Source organism: Neovison vison, chromosome 13 (assembly GCF_020171115.1).
Source record: "Neovison vison isolate M4711 chromosome 13, ASM_NN_V1, whole genome shotgun sequence".
Classification (NCBI taxonomy): domain Eukaryota; kingdom Metazoa; phylum Chordata; class Mammalia; order Carnivora; family Mustelidae; genus Neogale; species Neogale vison.
The window spans coordinates 15,810,385-15,829,262 of NC_058103.1; the positions used below are offsets into that span (position 1 = coordinate 15,810,385).

An 18,878-nucleotide genomic window follows, 5' to 3' on the forward strand; every position below is an offset into this window, starting at 1 on the left:
CAGTAAAAAATGGGAGTCATAACTACACCCAAGGTCTGTGTTGACTCTAAAACTCATTTTCCTTCCACTAAAGTATTTAGAAGAATCAGATGATCCTCCAGAATAAACTTAAGGATTTAGAAAAATAAACAAGTCTCATGAAAGGCCAATGAATTTGCATTCTCTTACATTTACATTTTTCATATACATTATCACAGCATCTCTCTGAGAAAGATACATATTTTTTCCTTGTTACAGATAATGAAATAGAGGATCAAAGAAATTCTGAAAACTATTCTAAAGTTCTCACACATGGTTTGTAGAGAACATTGGATGTGAATCCACTTTTGCTACTCAGATTGGTCCATGGACTAGCACCATCAGTATCATGTGGGAGCCTGTTAGAAATGTAGAATATTAGGAGGCTCTCCAGACCTACTGAAAAAAAGAGTCTGCATTTTTACAAGGTGCCCAGGTGATTTCCTATGTGTATGAAAGTTGGAGAAGCACTGCTTTACACTGGGCTTTACTTAGAAAGAAAAGAAAAAAGACTAAAAGGACTTGGTTGTCCATTGAACAGTAACAACCTCTAATGTAAGAGTCAGTGTGTAATTTTTTTATAAAAAAGGTCAAAACACTTAATGAACATTACATAATTTGCCTTAGCTTAAAAAAAAAAATGATGTAGCTGAAGCATAAGAAATGAAATGGCTTATCCAAACTATAGCCATCACGCAGTGGATCCTAGAGGAAATTTCCCAAAATTATAGTCAACAAATTCAAGTACAATGCTCACAGCACCTGAGTAACATTATTTCAGTGGGGGAACTGAAGTCAAAGATAAATCTGGTATACAGCATTTTAATAATACACTATACCAAGACACTGCCTGAATACTTCTGTTTGTTTGCCTATAGCTGATTTCTTTTTTTTTATTTCTTTTTTATTTTTTTAAAAGATTTTATTTATTTATTTGACAGAGAAAGATTACAAGTAGGCAGAGAGGCAGGCAGAGAGAGAGAGGAGGAAGCAGGCTCCCTGCCGAGCAGAGAGCCCGATGCGGGACTCGATCCCAGGACCCTGAGATCATGACCTGAGCCAAAGGCATCGGCTTAACCCACTGAGCCACCCAGGTGCCCCGCTATAGCTGATTTCTGATGAAGAAATCAGAAACTCAGGGATAAAGGAATTTGATTTTCTCAACCAAGTTATACCATTTGCAAGGACCAGATGGGGATAATACAACTTACTGTAGCATCAAATGTTCTCTTTAATGTAAGCAGTTCAAAAATGACACAGCCTACTGCCCAGATATCAGACTTGAAATTGTATTTTACTCCTTGGCAGAGCTCTGGAGACATGTAATACGGAGTTCCCACAAGCTGAACGACAAAGAAAACAATCAAAGAATAACTTCATTTCTGAGGTAACTCTATTAATATTTCAACAACTGAAGTAAATTTCCCACAAATAGTGGTAACAACTATAAAATATTCATCAGCATATTCTAAAAAAGTTTTTTATGAGATGATGCCACTATGGGAGAAATCTTTTTTCTTATCAAATTCTTTCAAGGACAGAGTACTATGAAACCAGAAGAGTAATAACTGGGTTTTATAATTCCTAGAAGGATGAAATCACTGTCCTTAAAGAGGAACTTATGTCTACTCTTTACCAATGGTCTTTCTTAGGATCAAGTGAGAAGGGAGCCCTGCAGTTAAGATGGTGTATGGTATTAACATCAGATTGTTCTCTGCGTATCAACCTTTATTTGTAACACGGGGCTCCTGAACCAGAAAAATTCAGAGGAAACACAAAAAGATATGTCCAACATCATAAGCTCAAATAAATGCTAAATAAGAGCTAAACTGAAATCTATGAAAGATCCTAAACCAGAAAAAAATGGTAGAGCATTTCCCGGTTTTTATTTTTTTAAATTAAAGATTTTATTTTTTTGAGAGAGACCAAGAGTGAGAGAAAGAGAGAGAGAGAACGAGGAGGGAGAAGGGGCAGAGGGAGAGGGGGAAGCAGACTCCCCACCAAGTGGGGAGCCCAATGGGGGACTCGATCCCAGACCAGGACCCGATCCAAAGGCAGACGCCAGACCAACTGAGCCACCCAGGTGCCCCATTTTCTTGTTTTTAGAAAGCAATGGAAGGGCTATGAGGTCAGAGCTGTTATGTGGGCCATGACTTTTTTTTTTTTTTTTTTAAAGATTTTATTTATTTATTTGAGAGAGAGACAGTGAGAGAGAGCATGAGAGGGGAGAAGGTCAGTGGGAGCAGACTTCCCATGGTCAGGGAGCCCGATGTGGGACTTGATCCCAGGACTCTGGGATCATGACCTGAGCTGAAGGCAGTCGCTCAACCAACTGAGCCACCCAGGCACCTGACTCTTGAAAGAATACCTGAGCATGCGAATGCCTGTTAGTAAGCACAGGAAAAAGACTCCCGAAGACTTGCTTTATAAATATGGAGAACTTGCAAGAATACTGAGAAAAGTGTGTGAGATTTGGAGTGGTGTACATTTATATATCTCAGAGTACTAGAAAGGAAAAGAAAAAAAAAATTAAGACAAGGCAACATATACTTACCGTCTCAGCCATGGAATACTCCGAATTAAGTTTCTTGGCTAGGCCATAATCTCCAAGTTTTATTAGGTTTGCCTTAGTCAGAAAAATGTTTAATGTCTTTATATCTCTGGGAAAAAAAAAGATATTGTATATTAAACTCCTACAGACAATTATTTTGTTTCATCCCCGACTCCGCCCAGAATTAGTACAGAATAAACTGAGTGGTTACCCTGTTCACACTGTTATGGGATCCCAAACAGTGGTCACCACTTTCCCATGTACTTTAACATTGAAAAGAGGATTTGGAGGAATGGAGTCAAAGAATTAACTTCGTTCTCCAGGGCTTCATAGCACAAGCATGTCTCCCACACCACTGAAGATGTTGGGAAAAACTGAGAGGGCCAGATGGAAAACAGTGCCGCCAGGTAATCCTATAATTCCTATAAGGTGCACTTCTTCCTCAATTACCATTTATGTCTTGAATTGTTTGGTATTAAAGTTTCAAATCTGTTAAGCAGCAACATGACTAGGCTGTTTAGCTCACCTAAATAAAATCACTGGTTATTTTTCTAAAAATGAGTTGGTCATATGTAACACAAATAAACTGTGCCTGGTTTACACTCTGGGTTCCTTAAGATGTGAAAAAAAACCAGAATACACTTTGAAACTTTTGAAAAGAAAATGATATGCAACTAGTAGCTATTCAATAGCTATTGAGAAGCACATGTTAACTGAAAGAATAAGCCACCAACAAAAAAATACTGGTCAATCAACATTAATCTCTAGCAATAATCAATGACTCACGTAAGAAGGGTATAATGTGGAAATGTTCTAATAGTTCTTTCCTAGAGCTAGAAATGAATAGAAAGCAGGTTCCCCCCCGCCCTGCAAAGAGTTGGTAAAATTGTAAAATTAATTGTACAAACTAGCTTTTTATCTAAATTAAGACTCATTTATAAAATTAAAAATACTTGCCAATTATTATTGGTCATAGAAAATATTAACTGTGAATTCCAACCAATCTAATACCACTTCTCTTAGTGGCTTTTAGACTTTATTGGTGAATTAATGAATTGAACTCTAAAACATCTCTTAAAGAAGTGACTAAGCAGGGCGCCTGGGTGGCTCAGTGGGTTAAGCCGCTGCCTTCGGCTCAGGTCATGATCTCAGAGTCCTGGGATCGAGTCCCGCATCGGGCTCTCTGCTCAGCAGGGAGCCTGCTTCCCTCTCTCTCTCTCTCTCTGCCTGCCTCTCTGTCTACTTGTGATTTCTCTCTGTCAAATAAATAAATAAAATCTTTAAAAAAAAAAAGAAGTGACTGAGCAGTAAGTACTTAGCTACTGAGAGTCTTCCTAGATCACAAACATAATTTAACTTCAGGAAGTGAAGGTAACACCCGTCATTACTCACTCTTTCCTTCCTAAATTATATTAATGGAAAAGCCTTGCCTGCTTAACCAAAAATATAATAGTGTTGATGGGAGGTACCCAAGGTGGGGGTTGGATTGGTGGGGAGGAATCCATCCTGTATTTTTTGTTTACACAGGCCCCACAAAGACCCAGCATGGAGCCCAACGTGGGGCTTGAACTCATGACCATGAGATCAAGACCTGAGCTGAAACAAGAGTTGGACGGTTAACCAACTGAGTCACCGGGTGCCCCTCCGTCCCATATTCTTTCACTCATTACCTATGAAGGATTCCAGCTTTATGGATACAGCTCACTGCTGAAACAATCTGAAATAGGTACCACACCACCATCTATAGAAAAAAAAAATAATAAATTATATTTGGATGGGAAACAAAAAAATTCCACTTAAATAAAGACACACACACTAAAACAAACAAAGGAAGCTACAATCAGAGGTTATGATTCAACATGACCTGACATCTCTTGCTTGGAGGTTGAGTAGGCAAAGAAAAGTGGAAGGGGTAAAAATAAAAAGCAAGTCATCATAAAACAGTTTCAATGCCATTATAAAATATAGTATGGTGAAGCAGAGTTCTGGAAAGAAATCCAAGAAGAATACAAAGGTATAGAAAACTGGGCATACCAGTCTGCAGTAATAGAACCGGGAAAGAAAGCCCATAGAGAATCATGATGTGGAGGTAAAGCGTTTAGGAAGCAGCTATAGACAGCTTCCTTGTTAGAGGTTTCCTTTCTCATGAATAGCAACCAGAGCCTGGAAGGAGTCTGAACAAAAGGAAAAAAACACTCTTCATTGTTGGAAGAGTAAATACAGGCCTAGAATGCAAGAATCACAACAATACAATTCTAGCTTCCTTCCACAGAAGCATGAATTACCTCTTCCTCAAACAACTTGTCCTTCTGACGAAGGATTTTGTCATACAGGTTCCCTCCTACAATTAAACAAGAGAAAGGTGTGAAATGCTTCATAAAGATCAAAGCTTGGCTCCTGTAGCTACTAGGGTTTTAACAGCTGACACACAAAAAATGAATCTCTCTTGACTTTTTATAAAACCCTCCCTATCCTTCAAGGACTATATCCAAAGTCTTCTTCAAAGATTCCCCTCCCTAACAAATGAGGTTTGATGCAAAAATAGGAAGTACATTTTTAGAAAAGAGAAGAATAAAGACCAATCTTATATTATCCCAAGTAACAAAATACCTTGAATGTCTTCAAAATCAGAAGATTTTCTTCTCTAGAACTCTTTTTAAAGAAATCTGCAATGTTTCTGTAACAACTCTCTGATGTGACTATTAGAACATTTGGGCTATATCTGTGATGCAATGTTTTGTATGTACAGGGGCATCTCATCAACAACTTCCTTTTTTACTACTTCACACTGAAAAGGTTTCCCATAATTTAGGGGACACCCTAGACTATTTCCATTCATTACTCCCTTTACTCCTTTCTGCAGACTAAGTCTGAATGTGCTTCTCCCTTGCCTGAATCAAGTAACAGACTACAAATGATTACCATTCATTTTACTTCCTCCTAAAACTGTAACTCACACCTTAGTCCTGGCTCAGTTTCACAGCTTCATTTCCCCTGCAATTTAGTAACTCAGTGTTTCAACAAATCTACCATTTGTTCTAGTCCCTTCTAACCACAAAGGAAGTTAACTGCTTGAGGATTCTGCTACTTCAGAAATCTCTAATGTAATCTTGTACATTTAGGGTTGATCAGAACCGGCAACAATCATAGTACACAAGAGACAAGACAAAAAGTTAGAAGTCTAAGAGCTTTCTCTTAGAGATTTAGGTGAAGGATATGCTGGGAATTCCTTAGCATGTAGCTTAAGAAAGGGCTTTGAGGGTTCTCCTATGTAACAAGGATAACAGCTAGTACAGTGTGTATTAAAGATTTGCTATACACCAAGTACTAAGCTGTGGGGTTTACATATTCATTTAATACAATCACCCTAGGAAACAGGTAACCTTATTAATAAACTCATATTAAGATGAGAAAGCTGAGGGACAGAGAAGTTTCTTGTGCAAAGTTACAGAGTTAAGAAGTAGTAGAACTTGTGATATGGATTTAGAGTCTATATTCCTACGACTGAGGTAATACTGCTATCTTACAAGCAAAATGGTCCAAAGAAATCAGAGACCAAATAAATTAAGGCCATGAATTGCTATGTGTCATTTTCATTCAGCTTTGATCTTTGAACCACTTTTCACTGGACAGCTTTGGCTGAGTCAATATAAATATCACTTACAAGATTTCATTAAATATTACATCAAGCAGTGCCAAGCCAGGCACTATGTCTCTAGTGCCTAATTAGATGTCTAACATTAATGCCTAACTAAAGTCAATTCATGTGAAAAAAACCTTGAAAAGTGAATGTAAAATTCAACTCGACAAAAATAATTTGAAGATGGAACTAGAAGCATAAGAGAGAATTTGAGTATGCAGGGGAAAATCCCTCCCCTTATTTCGTAAATCACTTAAAAATTCTCGGGCGCCTGGGTGGCTCAGTGGGTTAAGCCGCTGCCTTTGGCTCAGGTCATGATCTCAGGGTCCTGGGATCGAGGCCCGCATTGGGCTCTCTGCTCAGCAGGGAGCCTGCTTCCTCCTCTCTCTCTCTGCCTGCTTGTGATCTCTCTCTGTCAAATAAATAAATAAAATCTTTAAAAAAAAAAAAAAGTTCTCCAAAAACTCTTATCTTAAATTATCTGAACTATTTCTCTTAAACTAGAATCTGTTTAAAGTTTTTAATCAACGTATATGCCTCTTATTTTCTTCTCCCTTTCAAGGTAAGTACAAGCACAACAATGTCCTGCCAGAGGAGGTCCCACTGAATTTTACCTTACCATTACAATATTCCAGCTCAATCAGCAGAGTGGTATTGTCCATGAAGTGATTGTAGTAGGCAATAATATTGTCATGCTGCAGCAACGCCAGAATAACAATCTCATTCAAGGCATCACGACGTTCCTTCTCTGACAGTCGGGTCAAATCAACTTCCTTCCACACAACCAATGAGTCATCCTACAACACAGTAATAGAGGTATCGTGCTTTCTTCTAGCCTGGCAGAGAATGAATCCACACCTTGATCCGTAAGCCTAGAAAAAAAAAACTTCCCAGATGGGCAGAGACTGACTCCTTTCATTTTTTCCTTTAAAGAAAACAGGAACAGAATTTAATGGTTCTTAATACAATTGAGCATTGTCATTTACTACAGGACTGGGGAAAGTAAAGCACTAAGATACTGTGGCATTGTTGCTACACTTACTTAATTTGCATGATGTCAATTCCAGGTAAAAATATGAGCTAGGGGTACATCTCAAAGATTTCTGTTGAAGGACATCATGACAAACTGCTACTAGTCATGATAAACACTGTAGTAGGGCGAGAATACTGGAGAACTGGAGAGAGTAGTTACTTAGAGTTGACCATAGTTTCTTGTAAAATGGAAACATTAAACTTACCTCTACTTATATAAATTTAGATTTCTCTAGAGTGATTTCTATTTATGCTTTCTAGATAGAATAAGTCATGACTGAGGGCTTAGAATTCACTTCCCTTACCTGCCCTATTTTGGAACTATGTCTCCTACAACTTTCACACGTCATGGATCTTCCTTTATCCATGACAATTTATCTGCAGCTCCCAATATTCACTCCCTTTTATAACACTCAAATTCTTTACTGATACTGCTCTCCAGCCCAGGATCATCCCCACCTAAATCACTCTCCCTCTCCTTTAAAATGATTCTGCCAGGCCTTTTAGGGGGATATCCTGATTAAACCTTCTACTGTGCATTTATCCAGTGCAATCCATTCCTTCATTTTCAGAACTCATACACTGATATGATATTTGTGCATCCTTTCTCACTTATATACACAAACAACTTAAATGCTCTTTTCTTACTTACAGGGCTAACTTGTCTTCCCACCGATATATAACCTTCTGGCGGGAAAGGGCTGCTTCTAATCAACCCTTTGTAAATTCACGAACCTAATAAACGTTTGGTGATAGAAATAATGCTATGCCAATTTTGGGAGGTGTAATCAAATTTAACATAAAACCAACCTCAATAATCAAGATCAACATGCTAGAAAGGCATGGGCGAGGAAATATGAAACTCTGTTCTAGCCCAAGATTTACTTCTAATTGAAGTGTCAAGTGATTTAAATATACTGTCTTAGTTTCTTTAATTATAAAACAGAAATAGCAATGCTCATCTCTTTTTCATGAGTACAAATAAGAAAAACAGATACTAACGGTAACCCTAAAATCATACATTAATGTTGCATTAAGATAAAAAACACTTGGAAGATTTTTTTCTTGCAACCACCCCTCTCCTCCATCTTTCAGCCTTAAAAGTATGCTAGCTTGGAACACACCCCAGAACTGCAGATGGATCACTTATGGATGAATCATCATCATCCAAAGTCAAGTTCACGACTTTAGGGATCACATCCAAATGATGGTTAGTTTTTGGAAGTAGTCACCACTACAGGATTTCAGATCAGTGTTATGCTCTGCACTTGGGGGTCAGTGATCCACGAATCTCTCCAAAGGATCTGTATATATGCAATAGGGGATGGGGGGAGGGTGGGATCATGTTCCATCAGATTTTCAAAGGAGTCCTTGCCTCCCGCCAACCCAAGTTAAGAAACAGTGGCTCAGAATGTATCAAAAAGGTATCTCCCGTGCATAAACACTGATGAAGCAAGCAACGACGAACCCACTGATCTTCCAGAAAAATCTCCAATTAAGTGTTCATACCTGAACTTAAAAGATAACGGCAAAGACACGGAGTTGCCACTGCCGTGGGAATTTTGAAGATACGCCCCTCCTCTCCACCCCGACCTTGGAGAGCTATACACGTGAGAGGAAGTTTTGACAACACTTCACATTCGTATGCCACTTTAATTTACAGTTTTCAAAGTACCTTCGTTTGATCCTCAAAATTAAACTTAAAAAATCAATGTTACTTTTTAGGATAGTTATCATTAACCCCAATGTACAGATGGGGAAACTAAAGCTCAGAGAAGGTCCAATGTTCCCCGGGTTCGACAGAAACGACCAGTCAGTAAAACCAGTCACCTACAATTCCCAGTGCAAGTGAGCTGGAAGAATGGAAAAGACCCCGAGACATACACCCTGCGGCCAGGCAAATTTAAGTGAGGCCGAGGAGCGAGCCGCAGGCAAAGCCGGGACCCGGTCGGGGCTGGGAAGCGGGGCGGCGAAGGAGGGGCTGGGGCGGCCGGAGCCAGGGGCCGCTACCTCGGTGCGGCGGTACAGCGTGGCCTCCCCGAAGGCGCCGCGGCCCAGGATGCGGATGGGGATGTAGTGCAGCTCCTCCTGCTCCGCCGCGCCGCCGCCGGCTCGTGGCCCCGGGCCGGAGCTGGGCCCCGGGCTCGAGTCCCCGCCACCCCCGGACTCGCTCCCAAAGTCCGAGTTGATGGAATCGCAGTGTCGCTCGTACTCGCCCAGCACCGACATGGTGGCGGCTGCGGGACCGGCCTGCGTGTCCCCAGCGGCGCTGGCCGCACTACGCCTCTCTCGCTTCAGACGCCGGCCCGCGGCTCCGTCAGCCCAGCAGACCCGCGAGGCTCCATGGTGGCTCCTTCCCCCTGACCCGGAAACAGTTCCGGGTGCTTCCGGCCCGGCGGGCTCACCCGCCCGCCCCCAACGCCCTCACCGCCTTCGCTCACCCACTTGCTTAGTCTCGCGGTCCCGGCTTCCCTCCCTCCCACCTGCCGCTGTGCGTGACAGGGAACCGGAGGCCTCAGGCTGCGGTAGGGGAGTCGCCTTCGGGTGTGTAGACCCCGCCCCCGATCCCTGGCTACGTTCCAAACAGCTTGGAGGTCCGGAGGTCGCCCAGTGGCTTTATGGCGCCAGGCCTATCTCAAGTGCAGTGATTCCACGTGGAACAGTGCTCTTTTAGTGAGATACTGAAGATACTCCAGTAATCGGAAATGCTTGCCTCCTGTCATCTCAGTCCGTGGGCCCAGTTATTGCTCCCAGAGCCACCCTAGGTCCCTCTTCTATGCAACTCCAAAAGTAATTCAAGTCAACTCTCCTTACACTCTTTTTCCAGATTTAACATTCTTCTTCCGTGTGTATTTCCACATCTTTGATCATCTCATTTCATGCAACATTCTTTAAAGCACTAGGTGTCAGACAGTGTTTCTGTGGGTGGGAAAGCTACAAGAAGGTGTTCCTTACCCGCAAGTCACTAAGAGAATTGTAATACAGTGAAAAAACATGTTCCATCAGTGACTGACCTTGATCAACTTTACATCTCTAAGCTTTTTTTTTTTTTTACTCTGTAAAGCTGAAGTAACAGGACTAACATCACAGAGGTAACAGCTAACTTTTATTAAGTGTTATGTTCCTGACACTATGCTAAAGGTTTTCTTTCCTGGAATCATCCCACTTAATCCTATTATTTTCATTCTATAGAAGGAACGGAGATGACCCAGGTTAAGTCACCTGCTCAATGTTACACAGCTAGTAAGAAGAGCTGGGAGTCAAACCCAGTAATCTGGATCCACACCATTCAGAGAGCATGATGTTTTGGGACCAAGAGAAAGTTCTGTGGCTGGAGGCCAGGGTAAATGTGTATAAAAGCAAAAGAAGACAGGGCCTCAACTGTTGAGTTTGGCTTTCCTGACAATAAAAAATTATTCAAGATTTTTAAGCAGGGGAGTATATGATTAGTAACTGTGTGTCCCAATTTGCTGGGGGACGTCCCAGTTCACACCTTTCCCCCAGGAATAACAGAGCTTTATTTTGCTCAAGTGCCCAGCTCAGACAATAAACAATACAGTCACTTTATATAAGACCAAAGTTATATTTTACAAAGAACAATGTGGAGGACAAAGACTAGAGGCAAGGAGACCAGTTAAGAGGAAATTTATAGTCTAAGAAAAGAGGCACTGAAGTATTATCAGTGAGAGTAGAAAGGAAGTCCAGATTTAAGAAATCCATCTGAAGAACATTTTTTTTAAACTTCTTAAAAACATTTTATTATTTTACCTGAGAGATAGGGACAGAAAGCATGAGTAGGGGAGGGGAAAGGGGACAAGCTAGCTCCCCACCAAGCAGGGAGCCTGATGCAGGCCTTGATTCCAGGACCCCAGGATCATGACCTGAGCCCAAGGCAGACACTTAACAGACTGAGCCACCCAAGCACCCCATCTGAGGAACATTTAGAACTTTGTGATCAGTTGAGATGTGGTTGATGAAGTAAGTGTGAGTCCAGGAGATTCACTTTGTGATTTTCATGAGGTGGACAGTGATAGCAAGCAGAGGAAGAAGATACCTGGTAGAACGGCATAGGGGAGTTGTGAAGGATGAGCTCACACTCCTACCTATGACCTCTCTACAGCTCATCAGTGACCCTTGTAAGGTGTGATACCCTACACTCTGCATAACATTCCACACTAGCTCTGAATAGGAGAGCACAAGGGACTTCTGTCTCCCTTGATCTGGGTGGAATATTTCTATTAGTATACTAGCCTTTGTAACAATAGTCTGCTTATACCATACTTGTACTTCACGAAGCTTCTTTTCCACATCCAAAGCCATCCAAGGTACCACAGCTCTTCCACTAGATCACATCCTTATCTGCAAAGCTTGAAAATACTGATGTCTTGTTATGTTCTTTATTGACTATCTCCATTCATTAGAATGTAAACTTCACAAGAGCCTGGATTTTGTACTCATTTACAACTATGTATCAGTGCCTAGAAAAGTGCTTGCTATTAAAAGCTTAAAAATTATTTGATGGTGGGGCACCTGGGTGGCTCAGTGGGTTAAGCCGCTGCCTTCGGCTCAGGTCATGATCTCAGGGTCTTGGAATCGAGCCCTGCATCAGGCTCTCTGCTTGGTGGGCAGCCTGCTTCCTCCTCTCTCTCCACCTGCCTCTCTGCCTACTTGCCATCTCTGTCAAACAAATAAATAAAATCTTAAAAAAAATTATTTGATGGATAAATATTGGGTCATTATCACCTCTGTGTAGAACATTTTTTAAACCTAAATGCAAGCCCAACTGATAATCCCTGTCATATTTCATTATGTTGGTTTCATTCCAGTATGCCGGATTATATAGATATTTTAAAATTTCTCAATTAATTCATTCAACAAACACTGAATACCAACTTGTGCCAGGTGCTGAGTTACAACAGAAAACAAAAATAACGTGGTTCCTACTCTCATGGAGCTTACAGTCCATATAACAAATAACTAGGCAATTATAACTTTTCAGTGCTATAGTTAAGTACAAGCTCCTAGAAAGGAATTTAGGAGGGGCATCTTTCCAAGCCAAACTTGCTGGGTTGATGAAGGTTTTCTGGAGAAATATGCAAAATGTTAAGTCAGTGATGGCTAAACAAAGTAGGGAGATCATTCTGGATAGAGGCCATTTCAGCTACCTCTTTCTATTCAGTACAAGGCACTTTGAGGATAAGTATTGCTTCTTATTTATCTGAGTCTTCTCCAGAGTTTAACTCAGCACATTAAACAGAATATATGTTCAATAAATGTGTTTTTTTCTTTCAGTTAAAAGAATGGAAAAGGTAATTACTTAAAATTGAGAGTTAAGAGGTTTCAGCCACAGCTTTCTCATTTTATTCTGGCATCTTTGCCATGAGGAATGATAATTTTCTGTAGCTTGGTTAGCCTGGTATTACAAATTGTTTTAGTTATAATGCATAGGTACAAGCTTAAGAGACAAATGTCCTGTTCTCTTAGAGAGTATGGAACAGAAACACTCGTGCTCAGTTCTTCATTATACTGGAAACAAATGAAACTAAACATCTGGCCTTTGAATATTCATAAATGCAGAAGTACTGAACATTCTAAAGGTATAACTGATTTCAGACTGCCTTTGGTCAAAAATGGATATATGTTGTATTTTAACAAGTAAACAGGATGTTATATAGCAGAAGTTCCCAGTTGTGAATGGCAGATCCCCGGGGCCACAGAGTCACTGTAAAGATTAAAAATCTACCAAAGTACCAAGCGAAGTCTGTACCTTCACTTTCCAATATTAGCCTCTAGCTACATGCAGCTATTAAACATCTGAATCGTGGCTAGTCTGAATGGAGATGTGCTGTAGCTGTAAATGCACAATGGACTTCAAAGATTTTATATGAGAGAAAGAAAGAAAAATACTCGTGGGGTGTCTGGGTGGCTCAGTCGGTTGGGTGCCTTACTTCAGCTTGGGTTATGGTCTTAGAGTCCTGGGATCCAGCCCCATATTGGGCTCTCTGCTCAGTGGGGAGTTTGCTTCTCCCTCTCCCTCTGCCATTCCCGCTGCTTGTGCTCTATGTCAAATAAATAAAATCTTAAAAAAAAAAAAGTAAAATATTCATTAATCATTCTTATATTGACTACATGTTGAAATGCTCTTTTGGATATGTGAGACTGTATTATTAAAGCTTATTTTGCTTGTTTCTTTTCACTTTACTGTGATACTAGAAAATTTAAAACTATACATGGGGTGTATGTTATGTGGGATACCACTACAGCAGACTGAATAATTAATATGCCAAACACATACTACCATTTAACAAGCATATGATACTGCTGAGATGATTAAGTTCATTTAAAAGTTTGGCTGAATTCGTTCACCGTTTATGTTCTGTGAAAGTAAATCATCAGTGAGAAATAAGACGTTTTTAATATTAAAAATTATATTCAAATTTGGGAATCCCTACTTCATAGACCATAGATTCACTGACAAATTATCTGTTTTTTGGAGGACTAGAGGTTGAGGGTAAATAAGATGCCAGCCTTCAGGTTGACTCTTGGAAAGGAGCTTTATGAAAAATGTTCAACTGTAAATAAAAGGAAGGAGAAAATCGCCTTAACCCACTGGACTGGGTTTTATATACATGTAATATTAGGGCAAAAAAGCAAGTCTTGAGAGGTTCTAAACTGGGAGGGGAATTTTAAGAATGAATGTAAGGGAGAGGACACTCGGGAAATAATTCCAATAGCAGTTTCCCAAAGAGAAGCTACAGACAATGCTTGGCTTACAGAATCCTATTTTAGCCTTTCTGAAGATATTAATTACTATGATTAAGTTTATATACACATTATATATAGCTTACATATTTATATATGAGATAATAAAATTGTCTTAGCTCAAATAAACTTTATCGATCTGCAGTAATTCACATAGAACCTTTTCTCTAATTTATCACGGATAACTTGCCATACTTTAAAACTGAAGAAAATGGAAGAATTATTGCCAATTCAGACAAAGATACTCAATACACCTAAAATGGTTTCTGCTAGCATTTATTTGAGAAAATTTACACAAAAATCCCCGATCCAACATTTACAAGTGAATCTGTAGAAATCCCACATGCCTCTTTCCATTAAGCAAACAGAAAAATGGCTAATGACAGGAATTTATGACAATGGTATAACAGCGCTTAAACTGTATCATTCCCCTATCTGTATTATACAGACTGTGTTGAAAAGGCTTGAAATGGAGGAAAGCAGATAAACTTTTCATTTTTAAAGCTGATTTACTCTTGCACTAGCCTTCTATCAAAGGCAAATAATTTTTACTTTTTTGATAAAATGAAGGTGTAATTATCAATGAACTTTAAACTGAAAGCACAAGTGTCTGAGCTGGTATTTTTGACATGTGAGTAAAAAGGAAAGAATGGAAAAAAAAAATCCCAGTTTCACAAAGTCACACTCAGAAACAGAAACATCACTAAAATAAAATATTCTCCTCTCCTAACCTTTTTCTTTGCCATTTTGTCAAAACAGAAAAACTTTCATTGCTTCTGAAAAAGGGGAAAGGCACCATTCAGAAATATGAGAGTTTCCTATTAGGCTAAAGGTACTGAACAAAATTTGACCTTTAGACCTCTAAGAATGGATCTGACCCACAAATATGGTTATTCTCTTCCCTACTTGAATGTATCCTCTGTCATCTAGTGTATGTAATACCACAGATGGACTTTCTCAACATCCATTGTCCTTATGTTCAGGATTTGGCCTCCAGGTTCTCAGGAGCCATACCTATCAATTCCCACCAGCAGATGGCAATGTTGCACAAGTTAATGCCACACCAGAGGCATTCACAGAAGTCAAGAGTCGGGGATAAAGGGCTTTCGGGTTCATAGTAGCTGGAACATTAACAGCCCAAGATTTTAACAATATAACTCACTCCCTCTTTTACTTTTGTATTTTACCCTGGTCATCACAACAGTGTTTTTAATTCTAATGCACTGCTTAACCGCAAGCTATATGCCCTAAGTCCTGTAATTCTTGCTTCTGCAGTTAGACAAAGCCCTGTAACAGCAGGGGTTAAGGGAGTACAGAAAGGACAGTCTCCTATCCATTTTCCTGGGTGAAATGGAGAATTTTCAAGTGACATTATTTTTTGTAACTGTCCACAAACATGCTCATTTGTAACCATACCTTTGCTTACTTAATGGCCTTTAGGCACCTTACATTCCCATAGTAACTCTTGGCTTTGTGCTTGCAACATTCAGTTTCAAGTATTTGTTCTATTCATAATCCTCCCAGATGTGTTTTTCTTAGACCCCAAATGTCTTAATTTGCTAGATGGAACACATAAGGACAGGAATTAAGTCAGTGATCGGCCACGTAAGAGTAGTTGGTAAATTTTACTTGTATTTTCCTTGCTAGCAATTATGTTAAAAATGCAAGCAACCACATATCTGACAAAGAACTTGTATCCAGGATATATAAGGAACTCTGTAACTTAGTAGAAAAAACAAGCTAATTAGAAAGTGCGTAAAAAGGATAGGAAAGGATCTTTCATTGAGGAGGACATATGGATGATAAATAAGCACATGAAAAGATGCTCAACATCATCTGCCATTAGGAAAATGCAAATTAAAACCATAATGAGGCATTACTAGACACACCTATGAGAATGACTACAATAAAAAATAACAACAATAGCAAATACTGGAGAGGATTTGGAGAAATTGGACTGGTCACATGTTGCTGGTGGGAAGGCAAATGGCAGTCACTCCAAGAAGAGAGTAGGATGGTTTCTTACAAAAATAAACACGTGCTTATCATACAACCCAGCAACTGCCCTCTTGGGCATTTATTTATCCCAGAGAAATGAGAATTTATGTTCACATGAAAACCTGTACATGAATGTTCACAGCAGCTTTAGTAGAAATGGCCAAAAACTGACAATGACCCAATGTCCTTCAATGGGGGAATGGTTGAACAAACTGCGGTACCTGCGTACCATGAACCAGTCCTTAGCAATAAAAAGAAGCAAGTCATTGATAACATGCAGCAATGTGGATGGATTTCAAGGGAATTATGCTGAGTTTTAAAAGCCAATCTCAAAAGGTTACATACTGTATGATTCCATTTATAAAACATTCTTGAAATGACAAAATTAGAGATGGAGAACAGATTAGTGGTTGCCAGAAGTTGGGGATTTGTGGAAAAGAAGGGAGCTGGCTATGGTTAGAAAAAGTAGTAGTACAGGGATACGAGAGTTGGGACTGTTCTCTGTCTTGCAGTGGTGATCACACAAATCCACACCTGATAAAACTGCACAGAGCTAAACACACATAAATACACAAAAGAGGTTCGAGCAGTTGAGCACAAATATTTTAATTCTCTAAAATGAAGTCCTCTTTAAGAGTTATGTACAGTACAAAGCTCATTTCTATGAGGTGTCCATCTGTCACCCATTCACGAGACACGAATTTATGAAAGGAAATCACCAGAAGCTACCTAAACATTTCAGCTAAGGGTCAAGAGAAAGCGAAGTGTGTTTTCACAAAGAAATCCAAAGAGGACAATCAGAATGAAACAAGTTCAACATGGTCATACAAACCTTGGTAAAGAACTAAAGTGGAAGCCCAAACTGGTGAGCAAGTAGGAAAAGGAAAGAAAACATGGTTCAAACAGATCACAGGAGGAAACCCAGTACAAATGCTGACTTTGGCATTACCTAGGTAACCCCTATTTTTTGTTATAGAGGACTCTAATAATAGTCCTATTGTTGCAAAACTAGTCCCAATGCTACCAAGTTAAAAAGAAGTCTCTCACTGACTTGTTGGGTGTAGGCAGTAACCCCCGTCCTCCCACACCAAAAGAGATCAGTTCTGGCAAGAAAGCTCCAATGTGCCTTGATGGTGCTGTTAGTAGGATGCCCTAGGTCAGGCGTGTCCCAGTGATGTTCAGCCGGCCGAGATACACGGTGGGAGGAGACTGGGTCTTATTACTCAATCAACTTCTTGGCCTTGAAGAAGCGACGCAGGTAGAAGACCTGCCAGGTGGCTAGTCCAATGAGGCAGAACATTGAAAAGATGCTGAAGTACAGGACCCGAGTGTTTGTTGACTCTAAAAAAACAAGTGTTATAAGGCAATGAAGTGAGGCTCAGCAGGCTACAGAGCGGTGAGGGGGGAAGTAAATAATTAACTTCACTCAGTCCCTAGACCTGACAGTAGATTTTGGATTGTTTTTTCTCAAAAGTTCACTGTTCTAGAAGAAAAAAAAATTCACTGTTCTACATATAAATGTTAGAAATTACAAAGATTACTACTATCAGTGTGATACTCAATAAGCTGAGAATATGGTCAACTGCATACCACAGAAATTTCTATTCCCTTGAAAATCTAACAAAGCTCATGTACCTGGAGAAGCAGCAACACTGAAGTAAGGCATCATCCCATTCCCTCATCCCTATCTGGCAAAACTGAGAAAAGAGCTCGGTCTCCTTTATGAAGAAACAAGAGCTGCCCTCCCCTCACCATTGGTATCTCGCATCTCCTCCTCTCGCTTCTTCATGTAGGCAAAATCGTTAACGATGGATTCTGAAAGGTCTTCTAAGCGTCGGAGCTCCACCTCTAAAGGCTTGAGCTTCTCAACCTTGGCAATCTGGAAAAGAAAGGAATTATGAACCCACTCCTTGACAAAACTGCTTTAGTCTAGAACACAAGGCAACAGATGAGTCTTTTGAAAAGTTTCACCAAACCCGGGGCACTTGGCTGGCTCGGTTGGTAGAGCATGTGACTTTATCTCAGGGTTGTGGGTTTGGCCCCACGTTAGATGTAGAGATTACTTAAAAATAAAATCTTAAAAAAAAGTTTTACCAAACTTGAAATTTTTTCTGTTACCACTCTAACATATTTTAAAACCTGGGCTTCTGTCTTTCCGCACAAACTGTTCCTATGTTTCCATCTCAGACTTTTTTGATACTTTAACTTTGATTAAAACCTCCTTGGAAGTACTATAGTATGGTAGGTTATAAAGTAAAATATTTTCCTTATTTCCTTATTTCTTATTTTATTGTTTAAAAGATTTTATTATTTATTTAAGGAGACACAGCAAGAGAGGAACACGAGCTGGGGGAGGGGGAGAGGAGAAGCAGGTTTTACACTGACCTTTTACTCATGTCCAAGAAAGAAACAACATTTATTAGCAGTTGGAGTCATTATTAGTCCGACGTGATTTTTTTTTTTAAAGATTTTTTATTTATTTATTTGACAGAGAGAGATCACAAGTAGGCATAGAGGCAGGCAGAGAGAGAGAGAGAGAGGAGGAAGCAGGCTCCCTGCTGAGCAGCGATGCGGGACTCGATCCCAGGAACCTGAGATCATGACCTGAGCCGAAGGCAGCGGCTTAACCCACTGAGCCACCCAGGCGCCCCGAGTCAGACGTGATTTTAAAAGAAAACCTCCAAATTCCCAATACACAATGCACAGGAATGAGAGTATATGTAACTATAACATCACGATAACAACTCAAACGATAACAACTCAAACTATAAAATTAGAGAATTCTGGTTTGCTCCTTTAAATTCCACAATAGCTTTAGGGTTTATATTGGAGCTCCAGAGCCCAGATGAATCCTAGCTTTGCTAAAAAACCAAAAAA

At 39.9% G+C, this 18,878-nt stretch overlaps 2 protein-coding genes across 3 annotated transcripts in view; both read right to left on the reverse strand.

Annotated features, from left to right (window-relative positions):
• NEK9 (NIMA related kinase 9) overlaps positions 1-9,595 on the reverse strand; it is a 37,073-nt gene extending 27,478 nt beyond the window's left edge. For both annotated transcript variants that reach the window (XM_044231412.1, XM_044231411.1), the window contains exons 1-6: positions 9,252-9,595; positions 6,829-7,006; positions 4,855-4,910; positions 4,240-4,310; positions 2,573-2,678; positions 1,230-1,361 (exon numbers count right to left, since the gene is read on the reverse strand). In XM_044231412.1, the coding sequence (XP_044087347.1) occupies positions 1,230-1,361; positions 2,573-2,678; positions 4,240-4,310; positions 4,855-4,910; positions 6,829-7,006; positions 9,252-9,470 (762 nt within the window). In that variant the 5' untranslated portion in view covers positions 9,471-9,595. The remainder of the gene's footprint in view (positions 1-1,229; positions 1,362-2,572; positions 2,679-4,239; positions 4,311-4,854; positions 4,911-6,828; positions 7,007-9,251) is intronic.
• Positions 9,596-14,263: 4,668 nt separating this feature from the next.
• Positions 14,264-18,878, reverse strand: part of TMED10 (transmembrane p24 trafficking protein 10) — a 41,681-nt gene continuing 37,066 nt past the window's right edge. Inside the window, exons 4-5 of the mRNA XM_044232482.1 lie at positions 17,754-17,880; positions 14,264-17,342 (exon numbers count right to left, since the gene is read on the reverse strand). Coding sequence (XP_044088417.1) covers positions 17,221-17,342; positions 17,754-17,880 — 249 coding nt within the window. The 3' untranslated portion in view covers positions 14,264-17,220. The remainder of the gene's footprint in view (positions 17,343-17,753; positions 17,881-18,878) is intronic.